We start from the raw sequence: 21,723 nt of genomic DNA on the forward strand, positions 1-21,723 counted from the left end.
ATAGCAGCATTATTCATAATAGCCCCAAAGCGGAAACAACTCAAACGTCCATCAACTGATCAAAGGATAAACAAAACGGGGTATGTCCATACAATAGAATATTATCTGGCAATAGAAAGAACAAGGTACTGATACATAATGCAACAGGGATGAACCTTGAAAACACTATGCTTACTGAGGGAAGTCAGACACAAAAAGACACAGACTATATTCTCACCCATTAACTGCCTTGCAAATGTTTACAAGAAAAAATCATTTTGCCCTCTCTCATTGTATTCTAGTAAATCAATAGCTTGGATTTAAATTTTGATATATAAGTTTGTAAGTAAATAGGATTTTGAGTGTGATTATATTGAAAATAATAATGTGATTCGCTTAAGGATAATAATATCCACCATCTATTGAGCACTTACTATGAGCTAAGCAGTGTGCCAGGCATTTTATATGCATTTCTCATTTAATCCTCACAATAACCCCATGAAGTAGAAGCTATTAGGTTGAATCATATGAACTTGCCAATAGGTAATCATTTTTTACCTTTAAAAAAATAGCAATTTCATCTGGTTTGATCTTATTCTATTCTCCCCATTTTACAAATGAGGATTATATATGAAGACATGAAATAGGTACTCTCCCAAAGTCACAGTTACCAAGTAATGGAGCAGGACAGAACCTTAGGACTGTTTGTCTGAAGTCACGACACTCTTTTAAGCAATAAATTACATGACAAACAATTGCAGAGTCACACCTGAAATGAGCATTTGCCTGTTCTTACTTGTTTTGCTCTTTTCTGCCATTTTCACTAGCCAGACACTTAGAACAGCCAAATGTCACAAATGTGGACCAGCCAGCATCCCACATGACTGGATTTACCACAACTTTTGTTAGAAAAAAATATTATCTTCACCTATTCTCATTCCTTTCCTCAAAGTAAAGAGGTTCACTCTCATTTTTTTCTTAATTTCCTTCCAAGTCACTCGGGTTAGTAAATTGCTTTTAAAGATGTTAAGAACTTTTAGAAGTAAATTATTTTTCTCCTACTAAAATACATTCCAGAACAGTATGTAACTTCAACATGCAAATGCCAAAGACTGAGTCTGATTAGTAAAAAACTCGCAGGAGGTGGGTTTGAAATTCACTAGGCATGGCCATTGTCAGTATGACAATTGTTGCCTTTTGCCATAGACAATAATGACACTTTGTTCAAAAGTAGGTTATTTTTAACCGAATTTCCTATCATAAAAAATGAAAACTAATCCTTGCCTTTTGGTCAATCTCTAGTTTCTTCCAAGCAATCTTTCAAAGAAAGTAGGAGAGAACATATATACATGTGGAACCAGATGTATTTATGTATATACCACCGGTTCTACCAGTAGTGACTGTGTGAAAGTAAAGTGTTAATCTCCGTATCTATATTTCTTATACGAGCTAAGAAACAGAACAGCATGATCCTATTTCTGGCAGGCATACAGATCCAGAGAAGATTCATAGTCCTTAAGTATAGGTCTCTTTATCACACACAGAATCATTATCAATAAATTTCATGACCTTATACAAAATCATCAGTATCCAAGTGGACCCATCAAACTCAGAGAGAAACCCTAGAGGTTATGCTAGGTTGGAGAGAACGACTTTTTCTGGCCTTGGGGAATTACATCTACACAGAGCTTTATAACATCTAAAAAGAATGCCATGGAATGATATAAAATCAAAACTTGACCAGTGGACACCCTCCGCTCTCACCCTCACTAACTTGGGGGCAGTCTCAAATAACAATTCCAACTTAAAGCACTGGCTAGTGATTTCTATTTTTTTTAATTTCCCTTCAAACATTTGTCTTCTCTCCCCTAGACTCACTTCTAAGACTTGCCTTCCCAGGCAAGGGAAGATTCCAAGATTCCTTCTCCTCTCTCTCACCATAGGCAACCCTCCCTGCCTTTGAGAACACTGAGCTCTGGAGTCCAGAACTCACCCTCAAGCATGACCACCAAGGTCTTTTTTCATTCTCATTTCAAAATCACAACATACAATGTCAGTAGCCCAATATTCTTTTAGTCACTCACAGGATCTTCAAATGTTATTCAAAGCAAAAGTGAAAGGTGTTAGGGACCCAGTGATCAGTGAATTGCAGGAAGTGGAAGGTCTGTCTTTAATGGAAAGAACTCAGGTGGAAAACCCTGCAATCAAAGAGCAGGAAACTAACCAATGTGACATGAGAAGATGGGCATAAGTTTTACTTAATAAATCAAAAGACTTACAAATACCACATAAATAACTGTCTCTATCTTGAGTATTCCCTAAACTCTACAGAAAAGGCAGTCATGACTCTTTTGAGCAGTTCCCCCTTTCTCATCATTTTCCTCTGTGCCTCAACTTACATAATCACTTTGCCACCAAAGCCCAAGATTGTTTCTGTTTTCTATATTCCCACCCTCCTATATTTTCATAGCTGTCAGAGAAAATTATTTTTACTTCTAAAACCTCTAAAGTACATGCTTTATTATTTAACTTAGCCCTCCCTCCCAAAAAACAGCCACTGAAGAAGAAATAACTCTCTTTTCAACTTCTGAAGTTCCTCCCCATTCATAATTGGATTCAGAATAAATCTTGGTCAAAGCATACCAGCAAATTAGAGCAAAGTCACTCTCAGATGAAATGAATTTTAAGTGACATATTCAAACAAGGATTAAGTTCTTTCAAGTGAAATAACTCCAGAAGTGCAAGGATGAAGCCTAGGCAAACACTAGGCTAAGACTAAGGATAAAAAATTAGACATAGTCCCTAGCTGAGAAACATGCAGTCTAGGAAAATAAATAATATATATAGAAACACGAAGGTATAATATGTAAACATAATGTATAGGCACTGAGCAAAATTATTTAAAAATTTACATATAGGCATTAGAGATGGAAAGTATACATTTCAGCACAAAATTCAGCATGGTTCCAAATTCAAGAATTCAAGTTAATCATATTCCCATATTATGTGATCATATCACTAAGCTACAAGTCTGCATTTGGCACATCCCCTCAAGTCTGTAAGCAATGAATAGCCTGTTTCATTTCTATGGCAATAATAATGGAATCACCCTTGAAGGCAGGGGAAGGGGGGAAATGCCGCTTATAACTAATTATTAATGACCATAATGTCAAATTCCTGTGTAGGAAGTGCAAGTTGAACTAGTATTTTACATGATCTCTGACATTGTGGTTACATGTCAAAAGTATAACTAAAACTACATTTGTAGGGTGCTAAATGAGAAGAACATGCAGCCAAGAATGCTACATCTGGCAAGGCTGTCACTTAGAATGGATGGAGAGATGCAGAGCTTCCAAGACCGGCAGAAACTAAAAGAATATGTGACCACTAAGCCGGTCCTGCAAGAAGTATTAAGGGGGGTTCTATAAAAGGAGAAAGACCCCAAGAGTGCTAGAGAACAGAAATTTACAGAGACAATCTATAGAAACAAGGACTTCACAGGCAACATGATGATAATAAATTCATATCTTTCAATAATCACCTCAACGTGAACGGCCTAAATGCTCCCATAAAATGGCAGAGGGTTGCAGATTGGATAAAAAGACAGGACCCATCCAGATGCTGTCTACAAGAGACTCATTTTGAACCTAAAGATACATCCAGACTGAAAGTGAAGGGATGGAGATCCATCTTTCATGCCAACGGACCTCGAAAGAAAGCTGGGGTAGCAATTCTTATCTCAGACAAATTAGATTGTAAGCTAAAGACTGTAGTTAGAGACACAGAAGGACACTGTATTGTTCTTAAAGGGTCTATCCAACAAGAAGATCTAACAACTGTAAATATCGATGCCCCCAACATGGGAGCAGCCAACTACATAAGCCAACTGTTAACCAAAATAAAGAGTCATATTGATAACAATATGTTAATTGTAGGAGACCTCAATACTCCACTCTCAGCAATAGACAGATCATCTAAGCAGAAAATCAACAAAGAAACAAGAGCTTTGAATGACACACTGGACCAGACGGACCTCAGAGATATACACAGAACATTCCACCCTAAAATAACAGAATATTCATTCTTCTTGAGTGCACATGGAACTTTCTCCAGAATAGACCACATACTGGGTCACAAATCAGGTCTCAACCGATACCAAAAGATTGAGATTATTCCCTGCATATTCTCAGACCATTATGCTTTAAAACTAGAACTCAATCACAAGAAAAAAATTTGGAAGAAATTCAAACACTTAGAAGCTAAAGACCACTCTGCTCAAGAATGTCTGGGTCAACCAGGAAGTCAAAGAACTTAAACAATTCATGGAAACCAATGAGAACAAAAACACATCGGTCCAAAACCTATGGGATACTGCAAAGGCGGTCCTAAGGAGGAAATACATAGCCATCCAAGGCTCACTCAAAAAAACAGAAAAATCCCAAATTCACTAACTAACTTTACACCTTAAAGAACTAGAGAAAAAGCAACAAATGATGCCTAAGCCATGCATTAGAGAGAAATAATTAAGATTAGAGCAGAGATCAATGGATTAGAAACCAGAAACACAGTAGATCAGATCAACGAAACTAGAAGCTGGTTCTTTGAAAGAATTATTAAGATCGGTAAACCACTGGCCAGACTTATCCAAAAGAAAAGAGAAAGGACCCAAACTAATAAAATTATGAATGAAAGGGGAGAGATCACGACTAACACCAAGGAAATAGAAATAATTATTAGAAATTACTATCAATAACTATATGCCAATAAATTAAGCAACCTGGAAGAAATCAATGCCTTCCTGGAAACCTGAAACAGGAAGAAATTGACAACCTGAATAGGCCAATAACCAGTAATGAGATTGAAGCAGTGATCAAAAGCCTCCCAAAAAACAAGGGTCCAGGGCCTGATGGATTCCCTGGGGAATTCTACCAAACATTCAAAGAAGAAATAATACCTATTCTCCTGAAGCTGTTTCAAAAAATAGAAACAGAAGGAAAACTTCCAGACTCATTCTATGAGGCCAGTATTACCTTAATTCCCAAACCAGGCAAAGACCCCATCAAAGAGGAGAATTTCAGACCAATATCCCTGATGACTATGGATTCCAAAATCCTCAATAAAATCCTAGCTAATAGGATCCGACAATACATTAAAAGGATCATCCACTACGACCAAGTGGGATTTATCCCTAGGATGCAAGGATGGTTCAACATTCGCAAATCAATGTGATAGAACACATTATTCAGAGGAGAAAGAAGAACCATATGGTCCTCTCAATTGATGCAGAAAAAGCATTTGACAAAAAACAGCATCCTTTCCTGATTAAAACTCTTCAGAGTATAGGGATAGAGGAACATTCCTCAAGTTCATAAAATCCATCTATGAAAATCCCACAGCAAATATCTTCCTCAGAAACAAAAATGAACTTTTGGGACTTCATCAAGATAAAAAGCTTCTGCACAGCAAAGGAAACAGTCAACAAAACAAAGAGGCAACCCACAGAATGGGAGAAGATATTTGCAAACGACACTACAGACAAAGGGCTGATATCCAAGACCTATAAAGAACTTCTCAAACTCAACACCCAAAAAACAAATAATCAAGTCAAAAAATGGGCAGAAGACATGAACAGACACTTCTCCGAAGAAGATATACAAACGGCTAACAGACACATGAAAAAATGTTCATCATCATTAGCCATCAGGGAAATTCAAATCAAAACCACAGTGAGATACCGCCTTATACCAGTTAGAATGGCAAAAACTGACAAGGCAAGAAACAAATGTAGGCGAGGATGTAGAGAAAGGGGAACCCTCTTACACTGTTGGTGGGAATGCAAGTTGGTACAGCCACTTTGGAAAAGTGTGGAGGTTCCTCAAAAAATTAAAAATAGAGCTATCCTATGACCCAGTAATTGCACTCCTGGGTATTTACCCCAAAGACACAGATGTAGTGAAAAGGAGGGCTGTATGCACCCCAATGTTCCTAGCAGCAATGTCAGTAAAAGCCAAATTGTGGAAAGAGCCGAGATGCCCTTCGACAGATGAATGGATAAAGAAGATGTGGTCCATATATACAATGGAATATTACTCAGCCATCAGAAAGGATGAATACCCAACTTTTACCTCAACATGGTTGGGACTGGAGGAGATTATGCCAAGTGAAAGAAGTCAAGCAGAGAAAGTCAATTATCATATGGTTTCACTTATTTGTGGAACATAAGGAATAGCGTGGAGGACATTAGGAGAAGGAAGGGAAAAATGAAGGGGGGAATCAGAGGGGGAGAAGAACCATGAGAGACTACAGATTCCGAGAAACAAACTGAGGGTTTTAGAGGGGAGGGGGATGGGGGATGGGTTAGCCCGGTGATGGGTATTAAGAAGGGCATGTACTGCATGGAGCACTGGGTGTTATACAAAAACAATGAATCATGGAACACTACATCAAAAACTAATGACATACTGTATGGAGACTAACATAATAAAGTTAAATTAAATTTTAAAAAATATAATAAAACTACATTTGTCCATGTGTCTGCAGGATTTCATGTGTGGTGTCATTCTCTGGGTCTCAGCCTGTATACTGAGAAATGAAATTCAAGGAGAAAAGCTAAAGCTCCTGGTTGATGTGTAGGGCAGAAACCCAGTCTCACCACTGGGGGGTCAGAGTGACGCTCTGCCCTTTCTGTTTTCACTGTAAAAAGCAGGGCTGTGTTGTCTGTAAAAGGCACTGCAACCTGAATCCTATCTTTGCCACCTCCTGGCTGTGTGGTCTTGTATAAATCACTTAACATTGTGACCCTCAGATTGCTCATTTGGAAAACTGGGACAAAAGTATCCAACTTAAGAGGTTGCCACAAGGGTTAAAAATAATGTCTGCAGTTTATCTGACCCAGTGTCTACAACATAGTAAGCACACTATCACTATCAACAATTGGAACAAGGACAAGCTCAGACAAAATGCTTGTAATATACATTAAAGGGATCCTTGCTAAAAATTTCCATATGAGGCCGAGGTCCCTGGCATTCCCACCTAACACATTTCCATCCTCTCAAGAAATGAAAAAATGGATTACAGCATCTCTCATCAAGCTGAGTCTGCATTTGATTGCTGCATCCTTTCTATATCTATTGTGAGTGAGAATACATAGTTTCTGTAAATGTCTTGCTCAAGACCCCTTTATTTAGAAATCCCATTGGTTGGGGTGGCTGGGTGATAGACATTGGGGAGGGTATGTGCTATGGTGAGCGCTGTGAATTGTGCAAGACTGTTCAATCACAGATCTGTACTTCTGAAACAAATAACGCAACATATTTTAAGAAAAAAGAAAAAGAAGAAGATAGCAGGAGAGGAAGAACGAAGGAGAGTAAGTCAGAGGGGGAGACGAACCAGGAGAGATGATGGACTCTGAAAAACAAACTGAGGGTTCTAGAGGGGAGGAGGGTAGGGGGATGGGTTAGCCTGGTGATGGGTATTAAAGAAGGCACATTCTGCATGGAGCACTGGGTGTTATGCACAAACAATGAATCATGGAACACTACATCAAAAACTAATGATGTAATTTATGGTGATTAACATAATAATAAAAAAATTAAAAAAAAAAAAAGAAATCCCATTGGTGAGGCACTTGGGTGACTCAGTCGTTGGGCATCTGCCTTTGCCTCAGGTCATGGTCCCAGGGTCCTGGGATCGAGCCCTGCATCTGGCTCCCTGCTCGGTGGGAAGCCTGCTTCTCCCTCTCCCACTCCCCCTGCTTATGTTCCCTCTCTCGCTGTGTCTCTCTCTGTCAAATAAATAAATAAATAATCTTAAAAAAAAAAAGAAAGAAAGAAAGAAAATAAATCCCATTGGCCTGCTCCTTGTGACATGTATAGGCTGGGGAAAAATATGTCCCTTCACATGTGTCCCTTCTACAGTAAGGTAAAAGGAAGCTGGAATGCTGGAATTGGATTTCACCCTGGGTTCATCATTCCTGTCCCTGGGAAAATAAATAAATAAATAAATAAATAAATAAATAAATAAATAGGGTCACACAGTCCTTCTCCTTGCCAGAATTGACACTGAGTATTCCCTATAGGGGCCTGACATGGGCTTCGGGTGAAGTCCTCTGCATTTGCCCCCACACACCAGGGGGCACTGCTGGCTCCAGCTCAAGACTGTTCACAGGCTTAGAGAACCTCACTTTCTGGGAAGCTAGAGTCAAGGCAGAGAATATCGATATTAGAGTGGGGGGCAGGGGTTGAGAGTGCAAGCAGTGACAGAATTTTAATATACAAAAGATCAATTGTACTTTGATACATTAGCAATGCTGGAGGTTGAGCAGCAAACAATCAGACAAGGCTCCTGATTCCACAGAGTTTCCTAAGAAGGTAATTCTTATGTAAAGGAAGAGCTGCTGAAAATACTATAACACTCTACTCAAAAATAGCACTTTTCAATGTTTAAGGGGTCCTTTTTCTGAATTACAAAGAAAGAAACCATGTAACATCCCAATCCTAATCTGAGATTTTAAAAGCCTTGAGAGTTCAAATTACTGTATCAATCTGGAAAACGCATTTTTATTTTAAAGATTTTATTTATTTGACAGAGACAGAGAGATAGAGAGTGCACAAGCAGGGGGAGCGGGAGAGGGAGAAGCATGCTCCCCACTGAGCAGGGAGCCCAATGCGGGGCTCAATCCCAGGACCCTGGGATCATGACCTGACCCAAAGACAGACACTCAACTGACTGAGCCACCCAGGCGCCCCCTGGAAAATGCATTTATTCCCCACCCTCCACCAGTGCATTTCACAACTGCTTTGAAACTATATTCCACTAGAAGATAGACTAGATCATGGTCAGATGGTTTACATTTAGTTTTCTAAAGGAAACAAGTAGGAAATATAAGTGAAGAACTTTAAGAAGCTCAAGGCTGAGGGTGACGAACGATTAATTTATCCACTCAACAATCACTCATTGCTTTCCTACACAGTGCATAAAACACTGGACAGTGCAGAGAATCCAAGCAATGGAATAATCTGGAAGAGAAAATATCTTGTGACAACCTATCTCCACTCCACCCAGATTTCTTTTTCGTATAACAAATATGTAATGAGCACAATTATTCAATTATTTCTATACTAATGAGTTTTCAGTATGCATAAATCATTTACTGGTTGAGCTGGTCAAAAAAGGGGGGCCATGATATTTTGAGTGAAGAGAGTGAACTTTTCAACTGCAACACCCATTTCATGACCTATAAAAGGCCAACCTTTCTGCCTTACTGACACTGCTTCTTCTCAGGTTGTGGCCCCCTTCCCAGGGCTGTGGATCTTTCCAGCAACACCATGTCTCTCTCAGTGCCCACCTCCGGGCTGCCCCGGCGGCTGTCTTCCCAGAGCAGAGCCAGGGGCGCGTCTGCTTCCATTGTTGGCAGTAGCTATGGGGGGAGCACCTTTGGCTTTGGAGACAGCTTTGGGGGAGGCTTTTCTACTGCTTCCATGTTTGGTCCTAGTTCTGGCTTTGGTGGTGGCTCTGGAATTTCCCTTGCAGGAGGACTGGGCACTGCTTATGGGGGAGCCCTGGGAGGTGGCTCTGGCGGTCTGGGAGGTGGCTTTGGAGGTCTGGGAGGTGGCTTTGGTGGCCTGGGAATTGGATTTGGGGGAAGCGCAGGAGGTGGCTTTGGAGGTATTCTCTCTGGCAATGATGGAGGCCTTCTTTCCGGATCTGAAAAGGAAACCATGCAAAATCTTAATGATAGATTGGCTTCCTATCTGGATAAGGTTCGAGCTCTAGAAGAGGCTAATACTGAGCTAGAAAACAAAATTAGAGAATGGTATGAAACACGAGAATCTGGGACTGGAGACGCCGGGTCACAGAGTGATTACAGTAAATATTATCTATTGATCGAAGACCTCAGGAATGAGGTAACAATATGGTTTTTGAAGGGGCTTTGGGAATTATTTTTTATTTTTCTTTTTTGCTATTATAAGATTTTACAATGACAAACTGCCTAAAACTTAAGGTACTTTTCAATTTGACTGTATTGGGAGCAATTTCTCATCTCAAGATACTTAGTTTCATTTTATCGTTTATCATAAAAAGTGACTGTATTTCCACTACCTTTCTGCAAAAAAAAATGCTTCTCAATTTTTAAATAAAATGATATAAACATGTTTTCTTTTAAAAAGTTAAACTGCCTTAAACTCTTAATAAAATAGCATGTTAACATCACCTAAAAAGCTTTTTAGAAATGCACTCGCATAATACTAGTATTTTACAACTTCATTTTTTGTGTTTTCCCCTATTTTGCCAGATCATTTCTGCCAGCATTGGAAATGCCCAGCTCATCTTGCAGATCGACAATGCAAGACTGGCTGCCGAAGACTTCAGAATGAAGTGAGTACAACAAAAGAAAGACTAATGATAATTGATATGCCTCATCATTTCTTCTTACTCCCTATTTCCCTGCCTTTGTTGATGGCAAATGTTTCAATCCCTCTGCAGTACGCATGCTCCACACATTTGTTGTTTGGTAAATTTACACTGGGCATTCTAGGAAGAAGGCAGATTCAAACACAATTCACATTCACATCCTTAATTATAAGCTACTTAAACCTAGCGCTACAATCACCACCATGCTTGTAATTTGCTTTTGGCTCATAATGCAACATGATATTTACACCAATGTCCTAAACCTCAATCTTCCATGTATCAAAATGAATTAATAATGTTTTTACCTAGAAGTGAAATTATCTTTTTCCTAATGACACATACCACTAAAATATTAACCACACACCTATTTTTATATTCTTTCCTCTTTTCCCATATTCCACCCTCCCACACACAAGAAACACAAACGCTCGTTTTGCTCCATGAAATCTCCATGCAGGATGTTGCAGTGGTGAATGATCCTCAACCTGTAAAACCTTGATAAAAGCTATTATAGAAGTATCAGTGTCTTAAATTAAATCATGAATAAAACGTAAGCAAAAAAAATTACTTTTTAATTTTCAACTGCTTTTAGGATTCCATCAGAAACTCCACCTGGAGAGGGGCTACTACTGTTTATAGCCAGGGCAGCCATCCAAAAGGGGAAACTGTTCCCTGGGATGCAGGGTCACTGAGGTTCATTGCTGGGAGAAAAGTCTCACCTCACAATTTTCTCACTTCTTTCCAACTGAGCAGTAAACTATTATGAAAAAAAAAGGAAAGAAAAATGTTAAAAAGGAAACAGAGCATCATACATTACAATGCTGCCCCTTCTACATAATCACTTCCACCAGGACACAAAACAACCCTGTAGATGATGGCAGGGGCCTTATTCAAATGGGTACGTTGACTCCGGAAACTGTTTTGCATTTGGTTTTCAGGTATGAGAATGAGCTGGCCCTGCACCAGAGCGTGGAGGCCGACATCAACGGCCTGCGCCGGGTGCTGGACGAGCTGACCCTGGCCAGAGCCGACCTGGAGATGCAGATCGAGAACCTAACAGAAGACCTGGCCTACCTGAAAAAGAACCATGAAGAGGTAGGCAGATTTCTAAGCTGCTTTTTTTCCTCCTGAATCCAAAAATTACGATTTCAAATTTACAAATCCAGAGTTAGAACAGATATGGATGATACATGATACCCCTGTTAAGTGGGCCATTTGTTTTGAATTTCAGGATGTATGTATGTGTGGTGGTGGTGGTGGGATTGATGGTGGTTCCTGTTAAAGTTTAACAGATTAGAGGTGCTTTCTGATTTTGTCATTTTCATCATTAGATAAGGACAACCAGAATTTTAATTGTCCTAATTTAGTGATTTTTAAAAATATAGTATTTTTCAAAAACAAAAGTCTGCCAATAATACATAATGTTATATACGTTTGAGAAACTGGTTATGACCAGTGTAAAACACACAATAAACTCTGGTATGCCACATAGTATATCAAAAGCTGGTGTATAAACAGACATTAATCAGGACCCTGGCAATGGCTTCCAAAGAGCTTTCTATTGGAAATCACTGACTATGGTACAAACAGTGCACAAGCCTTGGCACTGTCTGTACCCCCAGTTTGGCAGCTTGTGGTTGAAACCCCACTATACCTTTTCCGCCAAGCCTTCCCTTCTTTGTAAAGGCCCTGGACCCCCAAGAAGCAGGGCCAACTCATCCATTTGCCATGGTAGGCACAGCCCCGAGGGCCCATGGTAAGTTTAGGGACCCAAGACAAGGTCTTAAGTTCTTTTAAGTTAAAAGAAAAATATGAATTTGTAGGTTAAAAAAAAGTTTTAATATATTGTATTATTTCGGTCACCAACGTGGTCATAAAGTATAACATTTAATGTCTTCTCTGTTGGAAGAGACCCACGAAAGTTATAACAGGCCTCTGTGCCCCTCTTCTCATTCGCTGTCCCCAGGAGCTCCAAAGCTTCCGGGCAGATGGCCCAGGGGAGATCAGCGTGGAAATGGACGCTGCTCCAGCGGTAGACCTCACCAGGCTCCTCAACAACATGAGGGAGCAGTACGAAGCCATCGCTGAGCAGAATCGTAAGGATGCAGAGGCCTGGTTCATTGAAAAGGTACCACAAACAAAAAAAAAGGCTTTGCCACATTTGCAGAAAAGATCCACAGGAGCAACACACGCTCATGTCCCTTCACCCCTCTTTGCCGTTGGCAGAGTGGGGAGCTCAGGAAGGAGATCAGCACCAACACCGAGCAACTTCGGTCCAGCAAGAATGAGGTCACCGACCTGAGGCGCGCAGTTCAAAACCTGGAGATCGAGCTCCAGTCCCAGCTAGCCACGGTAGGGCTTGCATACGCAGCATCATTTCTACTTCCAAAGAAAACGTGGCATCCGCGTTGGTAAGGTCATTGGCCGGCTGCCTTCCTCTGAACGGCCCCCTCCATTGTTCTGTCTCTGCCATTTCCCTCCCACGTGCAGAAGAAATCCCTGGAGGTCTCGCTGGCCCAAGTGGAGGGTGACTACTGCGGCCAGCTGTCCCAGGTGCAGCAGCTCATCGGCAGCCTGGAGGAGCAGCTGCTCCAGGTGCGCGCCGACACTGAGCACCAGAACACCGACCACCAGAGGCTGCTGAACGCCAAGGCCCGCCTGGAGCTGGAGATCGAGACCTACCGTTGCCTCCTAGATGGCGAGGCCCAAGGGTGAATAGACAGGTTCAAACAGGTTGAAAATAACCTCGGTGGCTGACCAACAGTGGCCACCTGATGCACTTGGGGCAATAGAAGGAAGGGTTCTTTCGTTGATGGGAAACACCACATCTCCTAACAGCGTGCCTTGGATTTATTCAATGTTCTACACTTTGCAAAGTGTTATCACGCATTATCTTACTTGATCATTCATAAAATGCTGGGATAATGGCACCACAGACAGAGGCATACCGCAAACAAGCACTAGAGAAGTCACCCATTAGAGTTCTGATATCAATGCCCCAGTGCAAAGAATGACACATCAAACAACAGCCACCCAAATCACCTCACGACCCTACTGCAGTGAACTTTCCAAAAGCAGCAGCCTGAACTAGTGGGAAGAGCCCAGGGCTGTAAATCAGGAAATCTAAGTTCTGCCAGTTTGCTTACTTTGAGAGCCTGTTTTAGGCAGGGTTTGAAGATAAAAAGTCCACTGCACTAACTGATTACTCTCAGGGTGCATTATTCAATCGTTGTTCATCAAGAAATTTAGACTACCTTCTCTATTTAGCCATAGTTTTATGTACATTTTTAGCTTAAATAGCTAACTCTTTATTTCTCCTCCTCCCAGAAAGCATCATGTGGTATCATCTCTTGTTTTCTTTACAGTGACGGTGTCGATGAAACTTTACCTGTGACAGAACCCAAACCTCAAACACAATCAGTCGACTCCTCTAAAGGTATGTAGATTCCCTAAGAATCACTTAGAATAAGTCAGAATCACACTTATTAATGACTAAAATGATGAGATCACTTGAATACAGCAGTATTATTAATAATTTAAAGTATATTTGCATTCTGAGCCAAGGAAAAATATTTATGCATTCCTGCAGAAAAATGAGTAGATTATATTGTATTAAAACTTCTGGCAATGGGCGCCTGGGTGGCTCAGATGGTTAAGCATCTGCCTTCAGCTCAGGTCATGAATTCCTGGGATCGGGTCCCATATCGGGCTCCCTGCTCCTTGGGAGCCTGCTTCTCCCTCTGCTTCTCTCTCTCTCTCTCTCTCATGAATAAATAAAATCTTTAAAAAAAAAATCTCAATACAGATTTATAAAAAAAAAAACTTCCGGCAAGCCCAGAAGGAAAACAATCTACTCTACGAAGAAGTGTTATGAACATCATAACCACTTTTTAAATTTTTAAAAAGAAAAATATTTTCATTTGTGCATAAGATGACACTATTGAATACATTTCATTTTCACTGAATAAAATGCATTGTTTTAGAATGCAAAAGTCACTTTTGAAAGTTTAAATTAGATGGACTCTATCTGCCAATATCTCATTTAAGGTTTAAGTTAAACAACAACCAACTTTGGATGAATATGTGAAACACTAACTCTTGCCCCTTTATTCCATTTTTATCTTTAGACCAAACTAAATTGCGGAAAATCAAGACAATTGTGCAGGAAGTGGTGAACGGTGAAGTGGTCTCATCTCAAGTTCAGGAAGAACTAATGTAAAATTTCACAAGATCTGCCCCATAGTTGTTCCTTAGGAACAGGAAATTTACAAGTAGAAATTATCCCTTTCTGAGTAAGATACTATATTAGTTCAATTCTACTTTAGTCTGCTTCATTTTCCTTGGATTCCCTATTCACTTTGAGTCCCTTTTGCTCTTTAATTACAAGTCACTATGGCCATGTTGGTCTTTATAACAAGCCAAAATCACCTTATATCTTTCTGGACCTGGTGTAGTCTTCTAATAAACTTTCTTTTGGTGACCTGGAACATACTTTAATCACAGGATTTTGATCAAGTAGTATTGTTTTAATAGAATCAAATAAAAGATAAATGGTAATGTTGTGAAATATGTACCTTCTTGATTCCAACAATAATGTCAAGAGCATAGAGAGAGGTTTGTAAAATACTACTAGTAAAGTAGACAAACACTGGGATGAAGATGTGGAGGTTGGAAATTAAGTTAAGAAGTTTCTTTCAGAAGTTCTGTCCTTTTTACATCAAGGTTATAGCAAAATTACGTTGTCCACTATGGGGGATAACAGTTGTCCTGTTCATTTCCTAGGACCTTCTTTCATTCAGTCAAGAAACACTTATGGAACCCCTACAGTGTGCAAGGCTGGAGACTCAAAGACGAGTAAGATAGGGTCCCTCCCTGGAGGAGCTCACAATTGAGGGCAGAGACAGACATCTACTAGGGATGGTGGTACATAGATATAGGGCACATGGAAGTTCAAAGGACACATGGAGGAAGAAGTGAACAATTTGTCAGGGGGCCACTAATTGCTTCGTACAACAATCAACCAGGCAGGGGTGCCTGGATGGCTTAGTAGGGTGGTCATCCGACTCTTGATTTTGACTCAGGTTGTGATCTCGGGGTCGTGGAATCGAGCCCCAAACTGGACTCTGTGCTCAGAGCAGCGTCTACTTGAGATTCTCTTTTTCCTTCTCACTCTGCCCCTCCCCTCACACTCTCTCTCTCTCTCTCTCTCAAATTAATTAATTTTAAAAAAGAAAATAAATCAACCAGGCAGAGAAGGGAAAAAGGGAACAGAGGAACACATGTGAAAAAAACACAAGGGTATAAACGAACATTGCTTCGATGTCCTTTCTCCTGTCTGGCACCGGGGAGGCCCGGAGTGGGGTTTCTTTTGGGGTGGATCAGACCCACAAGTCCACAACAGATATCATGTTCTGGGTTGTGGCAGGAGGTGGCCAAAGTCTAAGCCTGAGTAGATGGGGATTCAATCTCGAATGCCAAATTCAAAACCCTAAAAGGAAAAATAGAGCAGGATTTAATGATTAAGAGCCTGGGCTCTGAAGCCAGACGGGCTCTGCCACTTCATAGCAAGTAACCTAATCTCTGTGTGTCTCAGTTTCCTGATCTTTGAAGTGGGTGGGTTTTGTGGAGATTAAATGAGATAACATACATAAAGCACTAGGAGCACTCTCTGGCACCTAACAAGTACTCAGTATTTGCATTCTATTATTATTAGTGTATGGAACCAAAATGGGATACAGAAACCAGGGGAACTGATAAGCACGGAGTGTCAAGGGGAGCAGAAGGGAGAGGGAAGAGTCACACAAGCCTGGAGGAATTCCCTTGTAGAATGCAAAAGCCCATGGAAGGTTATTATGCCATTTTAGCTGACTTGCTTCAGCATGCGGCTTTCTGAAGTCACACTTCCTTTTAATGTTTGCTAGTGGTTTCCAGTGCTCCATTTATCTCCCTGTACTGTGCACAGCAATTCAACTCTCTGCCTAGCTCTCCCCTTCTAGAACATGTCATAGGACAACTTTACCTTTTATTTTTTTATCTTTTAATTTTTTTATTGTTATGTTAATCACCATATATTACATAATTTGTTTTGGTGTAGTGTTCCATGATTCATTGTTTGTTCATAACACCCAGTGCTCCATGCAGAATGTGCCCTCTTTAATACCCATCACCAGGCTAACCCATCCCCCTACCCTCCTCCCCTCTAGAACCCTCAGTTTGTTTTTCAGAGTCCATCATCTCTCCTGGTTCGTCTCCCCCTCTGACTTACTCCCCTTCATTCTTCCTCTCCTGCTATCTTCTTCTTTTCCTTTTTTCTTAAAATATGTTGCGTTATTTGTTTCAGAAGTACAGATCTGTGATTCAACAGTTTTACACAATTCACAGCGCTCACCGTAGCACATATCTTCCCCAATGTCTATCACCCAGCCACCCCATCCCTCCCACCCCACCCCCACTCCAGCAACCCTTAGTTTGTTCCTGAGATTAAGAATTCCTCATATCAGTGAGGTCATATGATACATGTCTTTCTCTGATTGACTTATTTCACTCAGCATGACACCCTCCAGTTCCATCCACGTCGTTGCAAATGGCAAGATCTCATTCCTTTTGATGGCTGCATAATATTCCATTGTGTATATATACCACATCTTCTTTATCCATTCATCTGTCGATGGACATCTTGGCTCTTTCCACAGTTTGGCTATTGTGGACATTGCTGCTATAAACATTGGGGTGCACATACCCCTTCGGGTCCCTACATTTGTATCTTTGGGGTAAATACCCAGTGGACAACTTTACCTTTTAGACCCAAAGAGATTATCAAGGTCTTTTCCTCAACAAGGTCCACAGCCCCCAAGTAATATAGGATGCCCCTTTTCTGGTCCTCAAAAGTGGCCGTAATAGTTACCATTTCAAATAACATCTGTTTTCCTTATAACTACATTTGAATTGTGTGAGACTCAAAGGAGAAAGGGGTTTTGCACAAGGATAAACCCAGTTTATTGGTTCTTAGTTACTATCCTAGTTTCTCAGCATTCCTTTCTTTTGGAAGCATTTCTCCACTGGGCTCCCTTAGACAATACCTCACCTGCACTTTTCTCAGACTCTTCTTTGTGACCTCTGAATGTTGGCCCAATCTTCCTGTCCTTTCTCTCTAGACTCGTTCCCTAGGTGATCTTAACTAATCCTGTCGTTCTAAAATAACCATCTATAGCCTTATTGTGGTGATCATTTCACAATATACACAAATATTGATTCATTACGTTGTACACTTGAAACTAATAAACATTATGCGTCAATTATACCTCAGTAAAAAAACAAAGTAACCTATGCCTGACTTCTGTGGTAGCATCCAAGATGGTCCCAGGGATTCCCACCTCCTGGTACTCATGCCCTTAGCTATAGTCCCCTCCCACAATGAACAGAACAGATCTACTGAAGAAGTGACCGTGTGTGATTTCCAAGGTTAGGTCACAAAAAGCATTCCAACCGTGGGGCGCCTGGGTGACTCAGTCGATTAAACATCTGACTCTTGGTTTCAGCTCAGGTCATGATCTCAGGGCGGTGAGATCAAGCCCCATGTTGGGGTCTGCGCTCGGGGTGGAGTCTGCTTGAGATTCTCTCTTTCCCTTCTCCTCCCCACCCCATCCACACCTGGGCTCTCTCTCTCAAAATAAATAAATCTTTTTTAAAAAGAAGAAGAAGAAGAAGGGGAGCCTGGGTGGCTCAGTCAGTGAAGCATCTGCCTTCAGCTCAGGTCATGATCCCAGGGTCCTGGGATCAAGCCCTGCATTGGGGTCCTTGCTCAGCAGGGAGCCTGCTTCTCCCTCTATCTCTGCCTGCCGCTCCCCCTGCTTGTGCTCTCTCTCTCTCTCATTTGCTATCTTTCTCTCTGTGTGTGCCAAATAAATAAAGAAAATCTTAAAAAAAAAAAAGCATTTCAATTCTGGCTTGGTCTCTTGGATTGCTCACTCTGGGGGAAGTCAGCTGGCCTTAAAGTTATATTATGGCGGGGGGGGGAACTACCTGAAAAAAATCAGTGATATCACAAAATTTCCCACTTAAGCTCCAGTGGTGAGGATCTCATGGAACAGCCATCAAATCCAAAATTGCAGTCCTTTTCTGGTAATATCTCAGAATATTCCGTAGTCTTCAGTTGGCAAAGGACACATTAGGTTTATTATTTAAGTGCATTCTGCCCTATTCTCACTGTTAAGAAATCCAATTAGCACAGCATCCTTATCATGAGATTCCAGCCCTCATTCACTAGACCACAAGCCCTAATTCAACACAGACATAAAAAGTCCTTTTGGACTCAGGAATTAATGAACTGAAGAAGTAAAAGGTCTATCTTTAGAGAAAATAACTTATAAGAAAAATTCCAAGTACAGGATCAGACAACCAAAGACAAGCATATTGTTCATGATCATTTTAAAATCTAAACCTTCACAAATTAAAATGTTTACTTTTTATATGCATTTGTTGTACATACAGGCCACAGAAAGGTCTGGAAAATATTGTATATACTAAGTTGTTACAGTGGTAATCTGGAAATTACCAACAACCCTGAAGACTATTTTATTTTTTCTTATGTACATTTCTTAAAATGCTTAACAAAGAACATGTATAACTCTGATATTAGGGAAACCATGAATTTTAGTTATCCAGAACAAATGGGTTTGCAAGTATGTCCCAGCAGGAAGGAAACCATCTAGAAAACATCCTAGGTTGCCAAAGCAGTCACTTCTTTAGGCTTTGTAAGAGTGCCACCTACTGGAATTTTAGGAACTGAACTTTTAAAAGAAATTAACCCTGCTTTTCAAGCCACTTGAGGTATGTTTGATACTAGAAAGTTTTTGTTGTTGTTGTTGTTGTTGTTTAAGGGGGGGGTGGGAAGGACAGAGGGAGAAGAGAGAGAGAAGCTCAAGCACGTTCCATGGTCAGCGCAGAGCCCGACACATGTTAGATCTCACAACCCTGAAATCATGACCTGAGCTGAAACCAAGAGTTGGATGCTTAACCTACTGAGCCACCCAGGGGTCCCTAGGAATTTCACTTTAAAAAAAAAAAATAGAGAGGTAAAGAAAAGACAAAAAAGCAAACTTTTTTATAAGCATCAACTTAATAAATTAAAACGCTCTTACTTAAATAATGAGTGGCTTTAGTTTCCCGAAAGTCCACCAGTAAGGAGGCAAGTTGTCTCAAGGCATAAAGAAGAAAGGTAGTGATTATTCAGAACCAGACAGACAATCTGAACTACTCAAGCTTTTAAAAACATACTCAAACATCAACTGAAAAATATATTCACATAGCTGAGAAAATGACTTTTTAATGGGCTAATAAATGTTTCTTAAGACTTGGAGCTGGACCTAAGATTTAAATGTCATTTAATTTTAGTATCATAAACTCAAAATCAAACTAAAAAATATCAGTGTCCTAACTGAATATACCCTCTTCATCCCATGCCACTTCCCGGGCTGAACTTGGCTGGTCAGAATATGTGCATTTAAGGTGTCAGCTTGGAACACACCTCCTAAAGTTATATACACATTAAGTTTCTGCTAAGTGCATCCATCTGGGGATATTTCATTTATTTGCAAATACCATGGGATTTTTTTTTTTAATCATTAAGGCTGCAATTTCATATTTCAAATGAACAGAGCTGCAAATACAACTTTTTTAACCAGTTGTATAATTTTTAATTTTTTAAACAATGATCAGTTGGTATATTTATGTATACAGGCAGGGAATCACATATTTTTATTTATATATTCATTCATTCAACCAATATTTATTTAGCACCAACTATATGTAAGTTTTAATATATTGAAAATACCCAGCTTTTATGAACTAAAGGTAAATACATGATAAAGTTTCATACATTATTCTCCTTGGTCGCATTGGTGCAAACAGAATAAGGCAAGTTGCCTTCAACTTAATTGGCAAAAGTGTCATTGCTCCATACACAGTAAATGTGATTATTTAACAGAAGTATGAAGAGACTTAGCCAATTCCTGTTGGAAGATAGGACACCTCTTCATTCATTTTTAGGAGTTTTATAAGTTTTTTTAAGGGGTAGCTTACACTGTTAAAGAGGTATTTTCAGGGTATTTTTTAAATATTTATATTTTAAGTAATCTCTACACCCAAAACGTGGGGCTTGAACTTACAACCCCGAGATCAAGAGTCGTATGCTCTACCAACTGAGCCAGCCAGGTGTCGGGGCATATTTTTAAAATTATGATACTCTTAAATATTTAATTATATTTTACATTACATTTTCCATTATTTTAAGTACTTTCAAGGTACTTTAAGATGTTTTCACTGGACACCCATTTTACACAACCTCATGTGCTGATTCTGGAATGACAGAGTAATTTTAATCTTAAACTTCCCTATCTTAACTGATAAGTAACTCAGTAGTTGATAAATAATAAGGTAAATTTTCATCATGGTTTTAAAAAACAAACATATAGAATAGCATCTAATCAAGAGAGAATCCTGCAACAAATACTGCAGAACTAGATCAAGACTAACACAGAATTCACTGTCAGTGTGCTATAGATAAAGCAGAACAATGAAGTCCAGTTTCCCTATCTCATTAAACAGAGGTTGGGGGCAAGGAAAAGTCGCCCAAGGGATAAGGACGGTGGGAGAATCTGACTCGGTTCCCCAGTGGAGCCTTCAGTAGTAGCTTCCTCTACGTGACTCTGGAAGGTGGTTTTTGTGTGTGTGTTGTTTTTTGTTTTTTGTTTTTTGTTTTTTACAGCTTGCAGAGCAGGAAGGAGCAAGAACTGAATGCTAACCAGTGGGAAGATGAGAATCGCTCTAGGGGAAGGTAGGTCTCAGCAGGGAGGAGAGCCCGATGAACATTTTAGTCATCATTATCATCAACATTTGTCACCTCCAGGGTACACAGCAAAGGGTGTATGTCAGAGGAGATAATTTCTGAGGAGTTAAAGAACGATATAACGTTGCAATTGCCCAGATAAAAAGCTAAAGCAGCAGGTTACACAATTCTTTCCTGATTTCTCCAGAGGGAGATCGTTTAGCTGCATTTTCCAAAGTATCAGCATTCGGAAAACCTAATCATATAAAAACCACATTCCAAAAATGCATGCTATGTGTCACAAAACACTTGCTATACAAAAATATATCCAAACACCCTACATCATCATAACTTGTCTATGTTTAGAATGTTTGTGGGTCATTTATGTTTGGTTTAGTCAGAAAAATCATGAAATAAGGGTTATTTTAACAAGTTTATACATTTAAGTCAAAGTGTACTTTGGTTAAAGTGTACAAGCCAGGAAAAGTTATTCCATCAATATTGGT

The 21,723-nt window shown here is 40.0% G+C and overlaps 1 protein-coding gene across 2 annotated transcripts; it reads left to right on the plus strand.

Moving 5' to 3' along the window:
* Window positions 1-9,305: 9,305 nt before the first annotated feature.
* Window positions 9,306-14,611, plus strand: KRT12 (keratin 12). 2 transcript variants are annotated; one of them, XM_088027296.1, is made up of 9 exons: window positions 9,306-9,546; window positions 9,589-9,884; window positions 10,274-10,356; window positions 11,331-11,487; window positions 12,359-12,520; window positions 12,619-12,744; window positions 12,883-13,103; window positions 13,758-13,828; window positions 14,520-14,611. In XM_088027296.1, the coding sequence occupies exons 1-9, from the start codon at window positions 9,306-9,308 to the stop codon at window positions 14,609-14,611; spliced, it is 1,449 nt and encodes a 482-aa protein (XP_087883422.1). The 2 variants fall into 2 exon arrangements, with proteins under 2 accessions (XP_087883422.1, XP_027945644.1); XM_028089843.2 differs by having other exon boundaries at window positions 9,306-9,884.
* The last annotated feature ends 7,112 nt before the right edge of the window (window positions 14,612-21,723 follow it).

The sequence above is a fragment of the Eumetopias jubatus genome, unplaced genomic scaffold (assembly GCF_037043125.1).
Source record: "Eumetopias jubatus isolate StellerSeaLion01/CBP00866 unplaced genomic scaffold, mEumJub1_p1.0 scaffold_10, whole genome shotgun sequence".
Lineage (NCBI taxonomy): Eukaryota > Metazoa > Chordata > Mammalia > Carnivora > Otariidae > Eumetopias > Eumetopias jubatus.

Bases quoted from the DNA above. Each gene is read 5' to 3' on its own strand.
- KRT12 (XM_028089843.2), top strand. From the start codon at position 9,306: ATGTCTCTCTCAGTGCCCACCTCCGGGCTGCCCCGGCGGCTGTCTTCC. The intron at 10,357-11,330 runs GTGAGTACAACA...TTTGGTTTTCAG, and splicing joins GCCGAAGACTTCAGAATGAA to GTATGAGAATGAGCTGGCCC. The intron at 13,829-14,519 runs GTATGTAGATTC...TTTTATCTTTAG, and splicing joins ATCAGTCGACTCCTCTAAAG to ACCAAACTAAATTGCGGAAA.